The 17,824-nt window shown below is 39.5% G+C and overlaps 1 protein-coding gene across 2 annotated transcripts in view; it reads right to left on the minus strand.

The window, feature by feature from the left end:
• Window positions 1-17,824, minus strand: part of EBF1 (early B-cell factor 1) — a 392,963-nt gene that overhangs the window by 69,467 nt on the left and 305,672 nt on the right. For both annotated transcript variants that reach the window (XM_006766302.2, XM_015565648.1), the window contains exon 8: window positions 13,676-13,802. In XM_006766302.2, the coding sequence (XP_006766365.2) occupies window positions 13,676-13,802 (127 nt within the window). The remainder of the gene's footprint in view (window positions 1-13,675; window positions 13,803-17,824) is intronic.

Below are 17,824 nucleotides of genomic sequence, written 5' to 3' on the forward strand. Positions count from 1 at the left end.
TTAATGACCTGAAATAATTCAAGAGGAGCCTCCCAAATAACCATGGTGATGTTGGTTAGATGATTTTCATATACATGCAAAAATCCGATGTCTTCATATATTTGTGTATTTCGAAGTCCATTGACAAGATAATTAGCAAATCGATTTATATATGATTTTTTTCTGGTTCTGTATATAAATCAATCATGTGTTGGTGTAAGAAAGCTTCAGTTATCTCCTCTACAGAATGCTAAGATTGGTCCAGGCTACCTCTGAGGGCCTTTTCATCTCTAAAATTCAGACTTTCAGGAGTCTGTTCTCTCGAATCCTTTTTAAATAAGACTCACCACTAACTGAGCTTTTACTATATGCCATGCATTGAGCTAAGCTTTTCACATAAATTATCTAATGGAATCCTCTCAGCAAGCCTATGAGAGAGTATCATCCCCATTATACAGATGAGGAAACAGAGTCCCCAGTGGGTTACGACACAAGCTAGAAATGGACTGAGCCAGGATTCAAATTGGGGGTCTGTCTTGACTCCAGAATCTATAGCTATACAGTTCCTCTACAACTAAGTGAACCTACAGGGAATATACACAGTGTGGAGATAAGCCTTCTGCTCATCAGTCAAAGAAAAAGGCTCAGGTATAAAGATCTACCGCCAGCCAAATGGCATCAGCCAAGTTTTTAAACTTTGGAAGCCTAGTTTTTATCATCTGTAAAGGCATCAGCAACCTGGATAATTAGGTTATCTTTAAGGCTCACATCCCATAAATTTGTGGCCAAATTTTTCAATAATACCTTCAGACTTTCTTCCATTCATTGATTTGATTGATCAGTACTGAGTGTTCCCTCTTTTTAGTAGGCACTGTACTGGCCCTGAGAATACAGTGGTGAACAGACAGGACACACCATGGAGCTTATATTCTAGTGAGAGACAGGCTATACACACAAGGGAACACAGAAATAATTTAGATCATATCAACTAGTGGTAAGTGCTAAAAATAACAGTGTTACATGTAACCCAGGCATCAATGCCAAGGAGGCAGCCAAAGACTCTAGAAACCCCCAATCTAATGAATGTCCATAAAAATTTAAAAAAAGAGTAAAAGTAGGGTAAGTTCATTTTGTAGATTAAAAATATGAGATGCCATTAAGTATAATCAATTATTCGGAGTATTAGAGATCTGATGTCAGACCCATCACCATGTGACGACCTAAATGACTTGAAATGAATCACCTCGCTACTTCTCTCTAAACCTTATTTTTCACACTTGAAAATGGGGCTAAAAATGCTTGTCCTTCCTACCTCACAGGCAGGTAAACAAACACAAAAAAATTGAATAGAAAAGACTTGGTCAACTGTAAAGACTTCATTAAAGTATTTTTACTTAACTGCATAGGCACGGCACAAAGACAAGGCACACAGAGGCTGAACAGCCAAGCCTGTACTTTGGCTCTTCACATATAACATTCTGACAAGTCACAGTAACGTTTTCGATTTGATGCTAATAATTTTATTAAGTAAAATTTCCAAGCCTTTAGATGATCTTCCCCCACCTTCTGAGCTAAACAGTGCACATGTTTCATTTTTCTAGACTTGAAGAAACGGAAGTACAAGACCTACAAGCTTGCTCACAGCAAATTCTCCAGAGACACATTCCTCCACCCAAACCTCCGAATAGCCTCACCCAGTCAGCCTGGACTCAGCCTGGAATATTTTTTTAAAAAATTAGTTAACACTAAAAGGAAACAATATACATGTGTATAATGACTAGGAAGCCTTTATTCTGTGCAGATATTTAAATGTGAATACATTGTGACATTAAACAAAGGCCTAAATTAACTCCATAGTAACCAGGGGTTGGGACTTCCTGAAGCTAACCACAGGCGGATCCCAGGTGGCTCTGCCCAGCCGGTCAGGCCTTCCACCCATGATGTAAGAAGTGAACCGCAGTTTATGTTCACAGGAAAAAGATGAACAATTACATTTCAGGCTGAAGAGCAGTGGGTACAAGGGGAAGTCTGCTCTTCTGTTGTTTCTGCTACAATGTAGGGAGCCCCAGCTTCTCTCCACCCCCTAACCACCATAGAGAGGTCTGGCTGAAATTCTCCAATCGGACATTAACGAGATGTTTCCACCTGTACTTTCAGTGCCCTGAATTATATGAGGCCCGCTTAAGAAAATGAGCATACTTTTATTCAAGCCAAAAATACATGTGGTATAGTATTCAATCCGTACTCATGATTGCATATGGCGTATGACCCACTGGCCGGAAAGAAACATCAATGTCCTGAAATATACAGAAAAAGAATATCCATCTCACAAAAATAGTTCCCTTGTTATATGTTTGAACAATTTTAAAGTATCTCCTATGACAATGTGCTTTCCCAATTATCTTTTTAAAACTAAGTACTATTTGGAGCATAAAACAATCATGATGGATGGTGGTTTGGGGATGCTTACAGAGGTCAGCTGAAGAAGTTAGTCAAAACAAAAAGGAAGAATAGAAAATTGACATAAAGAGAGTAATTTTTACTAGGACATTGGCTTCTCACCAGTACAAACGTTCCTCAAAATAAGCCTTTCCAAGATCAGTTTTTAAAACATTGCTGAAAATGGTTGTGTTTGGAGATTTAAATAAAGCAAATGGTTACTTATGGCTTAGGATGAAATTTCCAGGGAAAGCATGATGCATAGACTCAGTAAGAGCAACATCTCAAACAATCTCAAAGATAATATGAAGGGATTAAAAATGGCTCTGGTTCTGATTTTTTCAAAAAAAGAAATGCTGATGGCTATAAAGTGTCAAGCCTAAAAGTGGAAAAAGTTATCTGGTTGACACTTGAACAACGTGCTTGCTAGGGGTGCCAATTCCCCGCACACTCTAAATCTGAGTGTAACTTAAGTGGGCCCTCCACATATGTGAGTTCCCAACCGTGGATCTTGAACCCTTGAACAACATGAATTTGAACTGCACAAGTCTACTTATACCAGGAATCCCCATATAAGTGAATCCTCAAAGCTCAAACCTGTGTTGTTCCAGGGCCAACTGCACTTGTAAATATTGTAAATTATGTGATGATTTTAAATGTGTAACTAAAATAATATGTAAAACATTAAAGTAGACATTTGACAATTTAGTACTCTCTATAAATATGTATATGGTTACCTTGGCCTTAAAACATAAAAACTTTTCATTAGGAAAATGGAGAACACATATGCAAAATCATGCCCTATGCTGGCATATATGATGTGAAAAGTTCTATGAGAGGGAAGATGTTGCTATCCAATGATCGGTGAATAAGTACGTAAATTATGATGCAGCCATAAGATGAACTATAATACACCTACTAAAATGTATTTAGGAAGAATTTGAACTAACAGATGAAATGTTTATTTTAACATTTAAATTGCAAAACAGGACGCAAACTTACATAAACACACTGTGATTCACTCTGATAAAAGGACATGAGAGCACACAAAGAAAATATTTAAAGAAGTACTAAAAATATTAACAGTGATTTTCTCACAGGGTGGAATAACAGATCTGTTCACACTTTTCTGTATTTTTAACATTTTCTACACAAATATGCATTATGTTCACAAGGATAGGATTTGGTAAAAATATGTAGCCCCTGTTCTGTCAGACCTGACATGTCCTAGAAATACCCACGCTCTGCCATCACCAACACTCTTATTTGAGGGAGTCACCTAATTCCAAAAATTGAATGAGCTAAAGCAGCATCCCAAGAGGTTTACCACAGTGTGGACTCCCGTCTCCTTCAGCCAGCGTCCAAATCCTGGCTCCTCCACTTATAACTACGTAGCCGTGAAGGAGTCACTCACCTTTCTAAGTTTTCTTGTCTTTACATGATGCCAACGTAATGCAATAATAAAGCCCGCAGTACAAAGATTCTCAGGGGAAACATGTTTTACATCTCAGTGATGCAAAGAGGAAGAAGACTGAGAGGAGACAGTGTAAATAAAAAGTGGGGAATAGGAGGAAACACAGGATAAAAGTCAGAGAAGACAGTTGAAAGGCCGCTGGAGTGGAAAACTGGTCGACAAAGGAGAGAGAAGAAAGGAGCTCAGAATGCTAGTGGGACATGCTCATCTCCTGGGAGGGTGGTTCAGGGAGTATCCTAAATTTACCTGCCCACTGCTGTAATTTTTGACCTGATTAAGTTGCATATACATTAAGCATATTAGATGAGTTCCCATTTTGTTATGGAAAGAATGGTGCTGCTTCACAGAGCAAGGGGGCAACTTATGGAAGCCATTGACCCTCCAGAGGTGGTTCAGGATGAAAACAAATGGCTCCACGCTGTAGGTGCATGAAGGCTTAGGAGCTGGCCCCACCCTCTGAGACATCAGCCCTCAGAGCTACCTAGGCTCACTCAGTTGGACGTGGCTGATGAATTCTGACCAATGTGGCCACCAAAGAATGTGAGTAAAGGATTAATGACCCTGTGTTGTAAGTTCCCAGGAATAAAAGGAGACAAGAACCCAAATTCAAGGTATTTATGCTTTAACAAGAAAATAAGGATAGATCTCATTATAAGATTATGCTGAAATGTAAAATGATTATTCAAGACCAAAACTGTTTCAAATTCATAATGTCCTGGTGCTTATGATACATTGTTAATTGGAAAAAAAAACCAAATTAGTATTATGTAATAAATCACCCTATTTTAGTAATGAGGCAGATACATGCATAGAAAAAAAGACAACATATGTGCTATTAAAATTCATATTAATAATGTAATATTTATTGAGTAGTTATGTTTAAAGAATTGGTAGAAATGTGGGCACTTGTACTATTTCAGTTACTTTCTATTGATGCTTTCTAATTTATTTGAAATCAGTATGGACTATTTTGCCATAAAGAAAGAAAAGCAAGTTGTAATACTCTAGTGGGCGCCACATCACTTAGTTAACAATGAACAGAAAGACCAGCATCCATACCTCTGCAAACATGGACAAATAAGACAGAAAACAATCCTCCGTCAAACATTTGGATTACATCTCAGGAAAGGAGGGGGGAAAAAAGAAAAGAAATTTAGTTTAGGCTCCCTCCCCACCCCCACCTGCCATCCCTAGGATCTTAGAGAAAGTTTCAACATACATAATTTAAAAACTGAAGGGTTAATTTATCACGATACTGGATAAAAAATAAATAAATAAATAAATAAAAGCTTTGAAAATCCCCAAATACTTTATTGGCTTAGAAAACCAAATCACGTTATATCATGCTAAAGAGATTAGAGGTTCAAGACTTTATAGTATTGCATTACGTTGGCAAGAATACATATAAAGCTCAGTTTCTACCTTTATTGTTAATAGCTTTCTAATCCCTGACCAGAAATTTATAGTTTAGAAATGGCAACACATCTTAAAGATTAAAGCCATGTGACAAATAGTTCATGTCCCTTAATAACCAAATCACATGTCTTAGATTGGGGAAGCTTATCTGCCTTTCCTTCTATACGGTTTCATTGGTAGGAAATACTTTATATCCCTATTACATGAATGATGAATGGGACCGTTGGTTATGGTCTGTTATTTGCTTGGCTGTAGTCAATATGTTTTCTTTGGACAGGGATTTCTGTGATTTATCTCTCTCCCGGCCTTATCACTTATTAACTCCGGGTAGACAGGAAAAAGCCAAGGTTGTATATAAGGCCTAGTGGCCATTTAGACCTCTAATGTCAGTGAAAATATCCCTTTTAATGATCCTGTTACACTAGCTACTCAAGTTCTGATTACACTCCACTCCAAATAGGAAATAAAGGTCATATTTCTTGGAAAGTATGTACATAAAATATGCAAAATAATGTGCCTCCTTCAGACCAGCCTTATTCTTTGCAGGAACGGCTTTCATTTTACAGATGTCACAGAAGTACAACGGACTTTTAGTGATTCTTGTTGCTGCTGTACCCATTGTGGCACCAACAGTGCTTAACTTTACAAATGCCAGGGGGTTCAGGGTCACCCATCATATTGACATACATCAGATCAGAAGCAATCATATTTTGTGAAAAAAAGAACTCCCTTCAGCAGAGAAGAGGCTTGGGACCTACCCTTTGAATCACAAAAGCACAGAGAATGAACATTCTCTCTGCCTTGAATTCTTTTCTTTGTGTGTAAATGGCTCATTTGGAGTAATATTCAAGACATGTGGACAGGAGCAGCCTGTTAATTTTTCTTTCTTCCTGGGTCTCTTCCAATTAGGACACCACTAAGGCAGAACTGCTTGCTAGTCAAGTGTTCATTGCACAGCCTTCATTCAGCTGAATCCCAAATGAAAATGATCTGATAGAAAAGAAAACAATTCTTGCCTTCTTTTCCCCAAGTCTCCCTATGTGCTTAGTTATGTCTTTACAACAATTAACATATGTGTTAAAACGTGTTCATGCCCATTCTTTCATTGATACAAGACCCTTGGGACACCCAGAGGAGGAATGTCACCACCATCTATTAAGCAGAGGAAGCCAAAACTCTGGTAGCCTGAGCTTGCTGTCTTCCTTACCTCCTCATCCAACCCATCTCCATGTCCTGTGCATTTTTCCTCTTAAATACCTCCTGAGTCTTCTCACTGTATGCCATCTCCAGCCATTATCATCCAAATTAAAGTCACCAAGTCCCTTTCTCAGACAACTGCAATGGTCTCCCAACAGATCTACCAACATCCATTCTGGTTTCCTATGCTCCATTCAGCCAGTTTTTTTCTCCCCAACATGAAAATAGGGTCATGTCCACCTGTCATTTATGACACTTCAAGGACTTCCCACTGCTCTTAAGATGACAACTTAACTCCTCCCCATGGCTTACAAGGCTTTGCATTGGCTTGTCCCCAACTACTTCTCCAGGCTTCTCGCTTGCTATTCTCTCTTTTGATGTTTCAGCCTCCCTGGAATTCTTACAGCCTTCCAAGATGTCACATTTACTGCCATTCAATGCTTCCTTACATGCTCCTCTCTGCTAGAACACTTATTCTCTTTTCCCAACCCTATCCTTTCTACCCGACCCTTTTCTGAAGGCCAGGTTAATTCTTTGTCATCCTTCAAACTGGAGCTCATGCATCTTTACCTGAAAGAAAATCTCTAACTGATCAGTTGGGGTTCCTTTGTTATATGCTTGTCTGAAACTCTTTACCTATTTTTCTGGGCACTCACAAGATTTGAAATAGTAAACTTATGAATGTCTGTGTTCCCTCATAGACTATAAGATCAATGAAAACAGGGACTATCTCTAGTTTTGCTCAATACAGTTCTAAAAAATTGCCTAGAACTGGTTTAAAACATTGTCTTCAATAGAACAGGCAATCCACAAATATCTGTGAGAAGTAACAAAAGAAAGTAGTAAAACAGAATTAGAACCCAGGTCTTTTTATTCCTACTCTAATACCTAGAAAGAAACAATTTCTTTAATCACATGAAAGTTGGGACATATTTAATACCAATAAAAAATGTGCTGTAATTACCAAATCTTTGGATTTTCAAAAAAGACATTCTATTGTCTGCTTCCTTGTTTTTGAGTTTCTTTAAGGGAGCTCTGTCCCACGCACTGTCAGGAGTGTATTTACAGTGATGAATCTTTTCCTTACATGCAGGTGCTGTTAAAATATCCTCATTTTGGAAGGCATAAACAAGTGGAAGAATATACCATGTTCATGAAATGATAGAATCAACATCATTAAAATGTCCATACTACCCAAAGCAATCTATAGATTCAATGCAACCCCCATTAAAATATCAACAGCACATACTTCAAGACCTAGAATAAACTCTCCAAAATTCATCTGGAATTTTTTTTTTAAAAAAAAGACCCAAATAGCTGCAGCAATCTTGAGAAAAAAGGACAAAGTTGGAGGGATTACAATACCAGATATCAAGCTATACTACAAAGCCACTGCTCTCAAAACTGTCTGGTACTGGCATAAGAACAGACATATAAACCAATGGAACAGAACAGAGAACCCAGAAATTGATCCAAGCCATTATGCTCAATTAATATTTGACAAAGGAGGCAAGAACATACAATGGAGTCAAGACAATCTCTTCAATAAATGGTGTTGGGAAAATTGGACAGATACATGCAAAAAAATGAAACTAGACCACCAATTTACACCATACACAAAAATAAACTCTAAATGGATGAAAGACCTAAACATAAGATGGGAAACCATAAAAATCTTAGAAGAAGCCATGGGCAGCAAAATAGCAGACACTTGCTGCAGACATTTACTGATATAGCTCCTAGGTCAATAGAAACTAAGGAGAAAATAAACAAATGGGACTATATCAAAATAAAAAGCTCCTGCACAGCAAAAGAAGCCATCAACAAAGCAATAAGAAAGCCCACTGCATGGGAGAATGTATTTGCCAATGTTATCACCAATAAGGGTTTAATCTTCAAAATTTACAGGGAACTCATACAACGTAACAAAAGGAAGATAAACAATCCAATCAAAAAATGGGCAAGGGACCTAAACAGACACTTTCAAAAGAGTACATAGAGAAGGCCAAAAGACCTATGAAAACATGCTCGAAGTCACTAATCATCTGAGAGATGCAAATCAAAATGACAATGAGGTACCATCTCACATCTGTCAGAATGGCTATCATTAGCAAACAAAGGACAAGTGCTGGTGAGGATACGGAGAAAAAGGAACCCTCTTATACTGCTGGTGGGAATGCAGACTGGTGCAATCACTGTGGAAAACAGTATGGCGTTTCCTCAAAAACTTAAACACCTTTAAAGGGGTCTGGGGATCGATTATATCCATGTTGCTGTGACCTCCAGAGGAGGGGTAGGGTTTAGGGGTAGGAAACAAGAGAACAGGTGTGTGTTGCTCCTGAAAAACCAACATCAGAAAACTTGATGAATCAGGGCTGCCTTATTATAACATGTCTTACTTGAGGCCATTCCTGAGAAAATAGTTGGTCTATCAAAATTCTTGTATTCGCATTTATAAATCTTTTTCTCGTTACCTTATTTATAGTTTGCTCTTTTTGTTTGTGGTTGATTGGCATTACTTGTTTCTTTAATTTCCTGATGCCTACAGTTTTGTTACTACAAGTCCTAAAGGGCATTTCTTAGACCTCTAGGGAAATGCTGGAGAAGATAAACAATACATGGAAAACATTTACGCCATGGTAGGGACTCGGCAAGGAATGAATGAATAATAGTGATGGCTATCAGTCATTAAAGCAGATGCCCAATATCTGGCTAGGTGCTCATGCTAGCTCATGCTGGGTACTTTACATACATGTCTCTGATGCGAAACAACCCCAGTAAAGTATGATTCCCTTGTAAAGATGAGGTGATTGTGGTGCAGAGCCATCAATGTCCCCAACATAACCTCTCTAGTAAGTGGTAGAGTTTGAGAGTTGAATCTACACCTATGATCTCTTGAACCCTAGAATCAATCACTATGTTGTACCATATCCTTGGAAGTGAGGGAGGAAAGAATGGGGGGAAGAAAATGAAAAGGGGGGAAAGAAGGCGGGGGAAGAGGGAGAACACAAGAGGAACGGAGAGAAAAAAAGAAAAACTTGAAAGACACACGAGCATGTCATTGAGTTTCACAGCAGATTCAGCTACAATACAATGGCCCTTCTATATGGAGTTATTTTGGGCATGAGATACAAACAGGAAACATTTCCAGGAAGAATTTTTTTCAAAGTTAATTCTGAGACTAATATATATATATATAGGGATTTGGTTCAGTCCTTCCACAGGGACAGGAAGTTTGGTGAACAATGTTAAGAATGGGAGAACCTGGAGGTTGAAATAGTCTGAGTGACCTAACCAAACATTTGAGCGGTTAGATTATTATCCTTGGGGCTTTCTCCAACGTTGCGGGGAGCAGGCAGTATTCAGCTCTTCGTGCACACCTAAGCCGGTCGAACCTTGTCCCAGTGGCCCATTTGTCCAGCTACATTTTCCCTAAAGGTAGCAGCCTCTCCAATAGAGAAATAACTGGAATGAAGTAAAAACTGCCTTTGGATTTGGCCACTTCTTAACAGGAAAACCAATTCTAAGAACTTTGAAGAAGCAGCAAAAGGCTCCTATGAGTCCTTTGTCAGCTCCAAAGATTACTTAAAGTTTAGCCGGAGAGATTACAATCCTACAAGATCCAAGTCTCTTAAAGATGTCACAATTGCAGGAAAACAAGCTGGGAGAATAACAAAGGCTCTGGGAAGACCCCCTTCCATGGAACTGAGGGTTTATGGGAGGTTTGCTTCCTCTTGGACCGACTGACCAGAAACCCGATTAGAGGGAGGGCTTTGAAAACAGTCCTGTGGTTGGAAAGGGTGTTTGCTTCCTTCTATTAGAAAACATTGAGCATTTAAAGTCAGCCTTGCCCTGGGTTTCCGTAAGAATAACTGCCCACAACAAAGAAGACTGGGAAAGTGCTGTTGAGCTTCTCTGGTCTAATAAAGTTGGGATTCACTTTGCCCTACACTCTGATTGGGCAACCATAGGAGACCCGCACATCTGGCAGCTAAGCATCCCTCACATGTCCCTGGGCTGAAGAAGGAGGATGGAGGGTGTGCTCACAGTCCTTACAAGTGGAGCCAGCTTGCAGGCAATCTGTGTTTAGTCAAATCCTTCCCTCCCTCCTCAAAAAGTCTGCCTCTATTTGCATATATTAGGCCATGCTGTTCCTGTCTCTCTCTCTCTCTCTCTTCTCTCTCTCTCTCCCTCTCCCTCTTTTCCTATCTGTCTCTCTTTCCCCCTCCCTCTCCCTTTCTCTCTAAAAGTCTCTCTCTTAACGATTATGAATTTTCAGAAACTTCCACATCTATACACCCAAACCCTCTCACACATGCTCAGAAAACAACAACTGTGCCTCAGTTTGGGTTGTTATTTTTAAGTTCTTAGGATATTTCTCTTTTTTTCTTTTTTAAGGAAAAAATTCCAAGTGACATTCCATTAAGAAACAGGAGGGCTGGCTCCCCATGCAGAAAACCAACTCTCACATCTTGAAACACTGTGGATGTTCAAGAAAATGAAGTGTGAGCTTCTGTGGGTGGAGGGAAGAGGAGGGCTAACATTTGCAATGACCTGTGCTCTCATACAATGAACAGAGGAGGGGTTTTCCCACCCTCCTCTATGCCTTCACTAGTGAGCGGTGGCAAGCAGAGAGGTAAACTGAGAAAGTCACAGGAGCTGGGAGCACCACCATGAACAAGTGACCCTGGGTACATGCATTTCATGCTAATGATCAAGAGGCCCATGTATAGCTCAGCCTTTAACAGAGATTCCCTTTTGTTAGAAAGGACATAATGTCACCGTGACTGTTAACAGCCAACTACATCAGTGGAGAAGTTTTCATGCCAATTTCTTCAAATTTTTCTTTTTGCCACATGGGGAGAGGTTAGACTCTCTCCAAGAATGCTGATAAAACGAAGTCTTCTTGTCTATTGCCCACAGTCTGAGGGCAGCAGAAGTATTTTTTATACTTTACATTTCTTGTACATTTACAAGTGTACACACACACCCAGGATTTCTCCCTCTTATCCTTAACTTTGTTAGACTGGCAAATCCGCCACTTTTACCTTTGATCTTAATTCCCCTATGATACGGGTTTTCCAAGATGTTATTTCTTAAATTGATGGCAATTTTTTTTAAATGGTTAAAAAAAAAAATCCAAATAATGATGGGTCCCTAGCTATTTTCTTTTGAGAAGTTAAGTAATTTAATGGGGATGATTAAAAAAAAAAACTTTATGGCCAGGTGGCTCAAGGGGATATTTTGTTGAACACTGATTAAAAATAATTTCTTCTAAATGAGACCTGACCACAAAATGGAACCATTAATGGGCAGGGACGTTGTCACCAAGGCGGAATCATGCCTGATTGCCTCTCGTACCTCCCACCACACGACATTTTCTTCTCCTTTTCTTGTTCTTAATAGCAGAGTAAATAAGCAGCCAGCAAGGCCTAAATGTTTTCGGCCAAAAGCAGAGTCCAAACTCCTCAGAGAAAACATTTGGCCTCTGTGGTTTTGTAATATGTTCCAGAACACCGAGTTCAGCGAGGAACATTGTGAAAAACTCCCACCCATCGGAATGATGGTGGGGAATGTTACAGTATCAGAAGTTGCAATTGGTCCTTTTCCTGCAGGCCCATAATGAGGCTTGTAAAAAAAAAAAAAGTAGTGCTATGTGGAAGTTCTCATGGGAAAAATGAATGGCAAGAAATCCTAGCTTTAAAAGAAACAGCTAATCTGCTAGTTTGATTGTTCTTCAAAACTTACGCTGAACCAATGAGCCTAATTAAAAACACTTGGCCTACTTCTATAAAGCATCGTCGCTTTCTCTATGCTTCGTTTGTATACACCACAAAACTCCAGATAGACTATTATTTTTTCAAGTGCTCACTAACAAAGTGCTGACTTTGTTGGGATGGCTGAGCTAATTTCTTGAACTCAGTGTGAAACCTTAGCTAAACAAAATTGTGGTAATTTTCCTTAATTTGTAAAAGTGATTGGAGTGCAAACAAAATTTTCCTCTTGGGTCAATCCTATAATTTTCAATTAACTAAAACTAATCGTCAAGCAGGCACCAAACCTGCATTTTGTTTAAAGGGCTGGGAGGCATTTCCAAGGGTCAGAATGCATTAATTGTTTTTATAATTTTGAGGGGGTTGGGGAAAGAAAGAGAGAGACAGACACTAAGAAGCATGGTTGATTTTGTTCCTGGTATTTAAATACAAAAGGTAAGATGCTTTGAGGTAAAATGCCACAGCAAAATAAAATGTGTCTATTGAATTGTATGGTTATAATTAGGATGTGTTAACAGACTGCACTGGTCCTTTATTGAATGAAGATGGAAACATGGGACCACTTCCTGGAGACAGCTATGCAGGGATGACTACTACGAATCAGGGGGTACATGAGTCCCACTGTGGTCCTCGGACCAGCAGCAGTAGCCACCACCCAGGAGCTTGTCAGAAATGCAGACTCTCAGGTCCCCCACCCAGAGCTACTGAATCAAAATCTGAGTTGCAAACAGATCCCTGGGTATCCAGTTTGCACAGCACAATCCAAAGGTCTCTGAAAGTGCACAGTGGGCACTCAGAGCATGCACTCAGTATATTTCCATAGAGAACCTGCCTGCTTCTCTCCACTGATGGGAGGGAACTCACCTCCCACCTGTAGCCCTAACTTTTTACCACGAGGCAGATCCGCATGCCAACTGCAGCTTACAGGGAAACAAAGCACCAACCCAATAGTCAACGTGCAAACTACCAACTGTCTATAGTACAAAAGCTGTGCCCAGATTGGAAGAAAGTTGCACTGTTCTTTAAAGCACATCCGTACTCCATAAAGCAAGCCAACCCCAGCACAGATGGTGTATCATCCAGAGAGACTCAGGATTGTCTAGGGCCTTTCCCCTTTCCTTTATTTCTCATTCTGCTTCTTGAGGAAGCCAACCCATTATTATGATGGATCCTGTCATTCAACATGGCCATCCAGGTGAATTCATAATAATTAATAATAATAATAATAATAATAATAGCAGCAACTCATTTGGTCATGCATATGGTGAAATAGAGAAAGAAAACAGTTCTTAACAGAAACTAGAGTTCAAAAAAAATACACACTATACATACAAGATCAAGTGAAAGACCCACGAGGCCAAGGCAGCCCTGTGCTCACCCCTGCAGTGGTTCTTACCTGTGTAAATGAACCTTCCCGGAGTCCCTTTGCAGAATTGTTTGGATTTGTAGGACAGTGTGACTTCTACAACGCCGGGGATGTGCCGAGGAGGGGTCTGCACGCGGATGGCATGGGGAGTGATCAACTAGAGGAGACATTTGGGAGAAAAAAAATGTCATTGCAATATGGAAAGGACTCATATTTGCAACTCTGCTATCAGCTCTCAATAAACAAAGCTTTAAAACACATAATGAACCTGTCAGTGTTTAAATACAATCTCGAAGGAGCCTATATAAAAGACACGGACAACAATATTTACAAGTGCTCAGAGGACAGCCATAACAAGTTTATCGGAGTTTTCCTACACGGCAGGCACTGTGCTTCCTGGTTTGCAGAGTGAACCTGGCCTAATGAAATGATTTATCTACACCAGGATATCCTTTGGAAAATCTCTGTTTAAAGCAGACACCCCACTCAGAGCTGGGCTCTGTCGTGTCTCTCCAGAAGTCGGTGGGCCTGGTATTTGAACTGAGCCCTTAAACATGTGGAAAGCACAGAGGTAGGAAATCACTGGGCCAAGGCACTCTGATTAGCTGCAGAGCACACTATGAAATGCCCCTAAAGACCATTTGGTGCATTAACTACCAGAGGCACAATCAAAGGGCTTTAACCTGCCTCCCTGGAATAGTTTATGGATCTGGCAGAACTAAGGACTGTCCATAAAAGGGAAATGGAAGGTTGGGGAGGGGCCTGCAGAATGATCACTGGTCCATTATACAATGCCACGTGTACAACGAGAAAGCTCGTTTCTGAACCCTGTTGGCAATCAGATTACACCACAAAGCAGAATTTATTTTTTATTACTCTTTATCTTTGTTTATATAACTGAAATGTTATTAGTGGCCATAAAACTGGCATTATCTGGTTCTTTGAAAAATCCAGCCCTGGTATTTGACGGGTTGACGTCTGATGGTGCTGGATTCTATATATTCTCTCTCTGTGGTATCTGCCACTGCCCACTTCTCCACTTCTCTCACATTCATTTAGCTCAAATATTTGTGGAACTGAGTCAGTCTACCATGGGTTAGCACTTCAGTTTGTACCAACGTATGTGTGTGCTGTCCTTAAGAGGATAACTTAGAAAGGGCTTTTGTTTTAATGTGTAAGCCAGGCCCAATCCAAACATTTGCCCCGAGAACCACAGGTGACACCATGAGAATCAAGGTGACACCCATGAATACCAGCCAGTGGGTCCTGCATGAGTCCACTGTCCTAACACAGAGTCCTGGGGGAACATATGGGGGAAGTGGATATTGCTGACGTCCACAGTAACTTCTGTCAAATGCTCTTTCTTGAAAAATAAAGAAAAGGCTATTGGCACAAAATCATAAAATGATTAGAAAGGCCTATCTTCTTCCATAGACGGTGTGGAGCTTTAGTTTAGTTGCTGGAGTCACACAAGATACTTCAGTAAACCCCCTGGATGCTGAGTCCATTGCCATGGCCCCGTGTTTGGATGGCTAAGGGTTTAGCCAGAACAGGCACAAAACACTATTGACTTCAAGTTTCATTCTTTTCATAATGAAATTCTTCCCAAGTGCACATTATGTTTTATAAAATAAGTAGCAACTAGAGTTGCTATCATATGAAAAGTATGTATCGTTGAACTCAGCCCTGAGAAATCAAGGTCTTCATTCGAATGCCCCTTTTTACTAGTATATCTTGCTCTGATATAGAAAATCCTTCAGTGACTTCTGAGGTTATAAGAGGCTGTTTCCCCCAGACCAAATGGTACCAGGTGGCTTTGGTTTTAAACTTAGTTCTATTTTATTCAGTCTCTTCGTCTGTTTCCTCCTGGTGTCCTTGTACCTTCTAATCTGCTGTTCTTATTTATAAGCATTGAAATAAGGAAATCAAGTTTATTATTATACAGAGAATATGAGAAAGAAAGAGGCTCTACAGGGCGGTAAAAGATGCACTTCCAAAATCAAGTGCACGTTTAATCTGTTGTTCAGACAGCGTCTTTGCAGTGTTAGGAATTAATACTCATTGAGGGTCCTAGGAGGTATCTATTACACTCCTGAGGATTTTACATCTAAACATTAATTTGGCCAGAGCAATGGCTTTTATTATTATCCTTTTTTTTTCAGATGTGAAAACAGAATCTTAAAATGGTTAAGTTGCTTGCATAAGATCATCCTCATTAGGGCAAAAAGTGACAATGATATAGTTCAAAAACCACAGTGGGAAATACTATCTACCCATACAGAAGAAATTGTCCATATGGAAACTTTTAAAAAGCAGTAACAAACTCAAATTTTTCAGATCCAAAGACTGTGTGTGTGTGTGTATTTCTATCCTTATACTATATCTATTTTTCAATTACTCCCTGATCCTCGACTGTGCTTTTGATGGTTAAAGTCGCCATATTGTTATATTCCAAATAGGTGGTATGCTTCTATTTTTAAGAATTACTTAGAATGTCGAGTAATGTTAAATCACAATAATACTTAGGAGGACTTCCAGCCAGTTAGAAAATCCTTCGCCTCTCCTCTCTTTATTCCAGGAAAAGTATTTTTAAATATGGAAAGACATTAGTAAATAGATGAGTGAAGATGTCTTTTTTTAAGTATAGGGACTTATATTACCTACTAGAGGCCCAATGCATGAAATTCGTGCAAGGGGCTCGGCCCCCGCTGCAGCAGAGGCTGGCTCTGCCTCAGCCCCACCAGCTGCCTCTGAGCCTCTGCCTTAGCCCCCACCCACCGCCTGTCTGCCTCTGCTTCGGCCCCTGCCTACCGCAGCTTTGTCCTGAAGGTCGTCCAGAAGGTCATCCAGAAGGATGTCCAGAAGGATATCTGGTCTAATTAGCATATCATGCTTTTATTATTATAGATGTGCTGCTACACTGAGGAATAAAATTTATGGGAATTTTTAATTGATTAGATATGACAGTGATGACTCTACTGATTTGAGAGTAGGGTGTTAGCATAAAACATTAGGCTCAGAGAACTGAACCACATTTCCACATGTAATTTCATTTTCAGTTCTAGTCAATTGCCCCAACTAAAGCAGAGATTTCTTCTAGAAATCACTAAGCTTCACAAATGAGGCAAAATATGAATCATCATTAGAAAATGAATTCACTGGTGTTTTTCTTTCTGTGGATGTTAGTCTGGGAACAGTCTCTGGCATTGACACATGATATTGATGGCTTACAGAGGGAAAATATTTTATCTGACTTCTATCCATTTGAAAACATAGGCTTATTTACTAATAACTCCAAAAATCATAGAATTTATTTCTCAAAGGAATGCTAGTAATCATTTAAAACTAACACTCTTATTGCAACACCTAAGGACACAAACATTCAAAAAAGTCCAGTGGCTTCAAAAAATTGACCCAACAACATCTCAGGGGAAGGACGGGGTCTGGATCTGGAAGTCTAGACCCAAAGATCACACACACACACACACACACACACACACACACACACACACACTCTGGAATAAATTTCCTACATCGTTCCAACCTGGTTGAACTAAGGTAGTCACTCTCAGCAACAGAAGGAGGACGGGCTCGAGTAAATCTAAATTTTCCAAACTTCCATCATTAAAATACCACTTTCTCAGTTTTGCCATATCTGTATGTCACCTATACAATTATGTACTTAAAAAATTGATTACCTTTTTGTTTATAAATTTTTTTTTAAAAAAAAGGAAACTTTCTATCACTACTGTAACTAAAAAACTGGTATCCTCTGCCAAAATAAGGAGGTATACTAGACGGTAATCTTAAAGTTAATTTGATGTTGTTAAATTCTAGCTGAATCATGTTGACAACCTGAAGGAGTTTACTGAAAATAGAAAGTAGTTAGTGTGAGGTGTGACAGACTTATATGCCCCAACTGAGACTTTCTCTATTAACATAAACCCAACGGATTCAATGAGTAACAAACGGAGAATGGCTTTCTCACCATGTGATTCAGTTCTACTTTATGTCTGTGTCAAATCCAAAACTGTCTCCTCTACTGCCTGGGACACATGATCCATACTTTGGGAAATACTGTTCTAAGTGATTAGAGAACAGAGTCACTCCTTTAACTCAACTTCCTTAAATTACAAATCAAATGAGTTGTGCTAAAAATAAGCATTCTCTTGAAACTCT

Source organism: Myotis davidii, unplaced genomic scaffold, assembly GCF_000327345.1.
Source record: "Myotis davidii unplaced genomic scaffold, ASM32734v1 scaffold18, whole genome shotgun sequence".
Taxonomy (NCBI): domain Eukaryota; kingdom Metazoa; phylum Chordata; class Mammalia; order Chiroptera; family Vespertilionidae; genus Myotis; species Myotis davidii.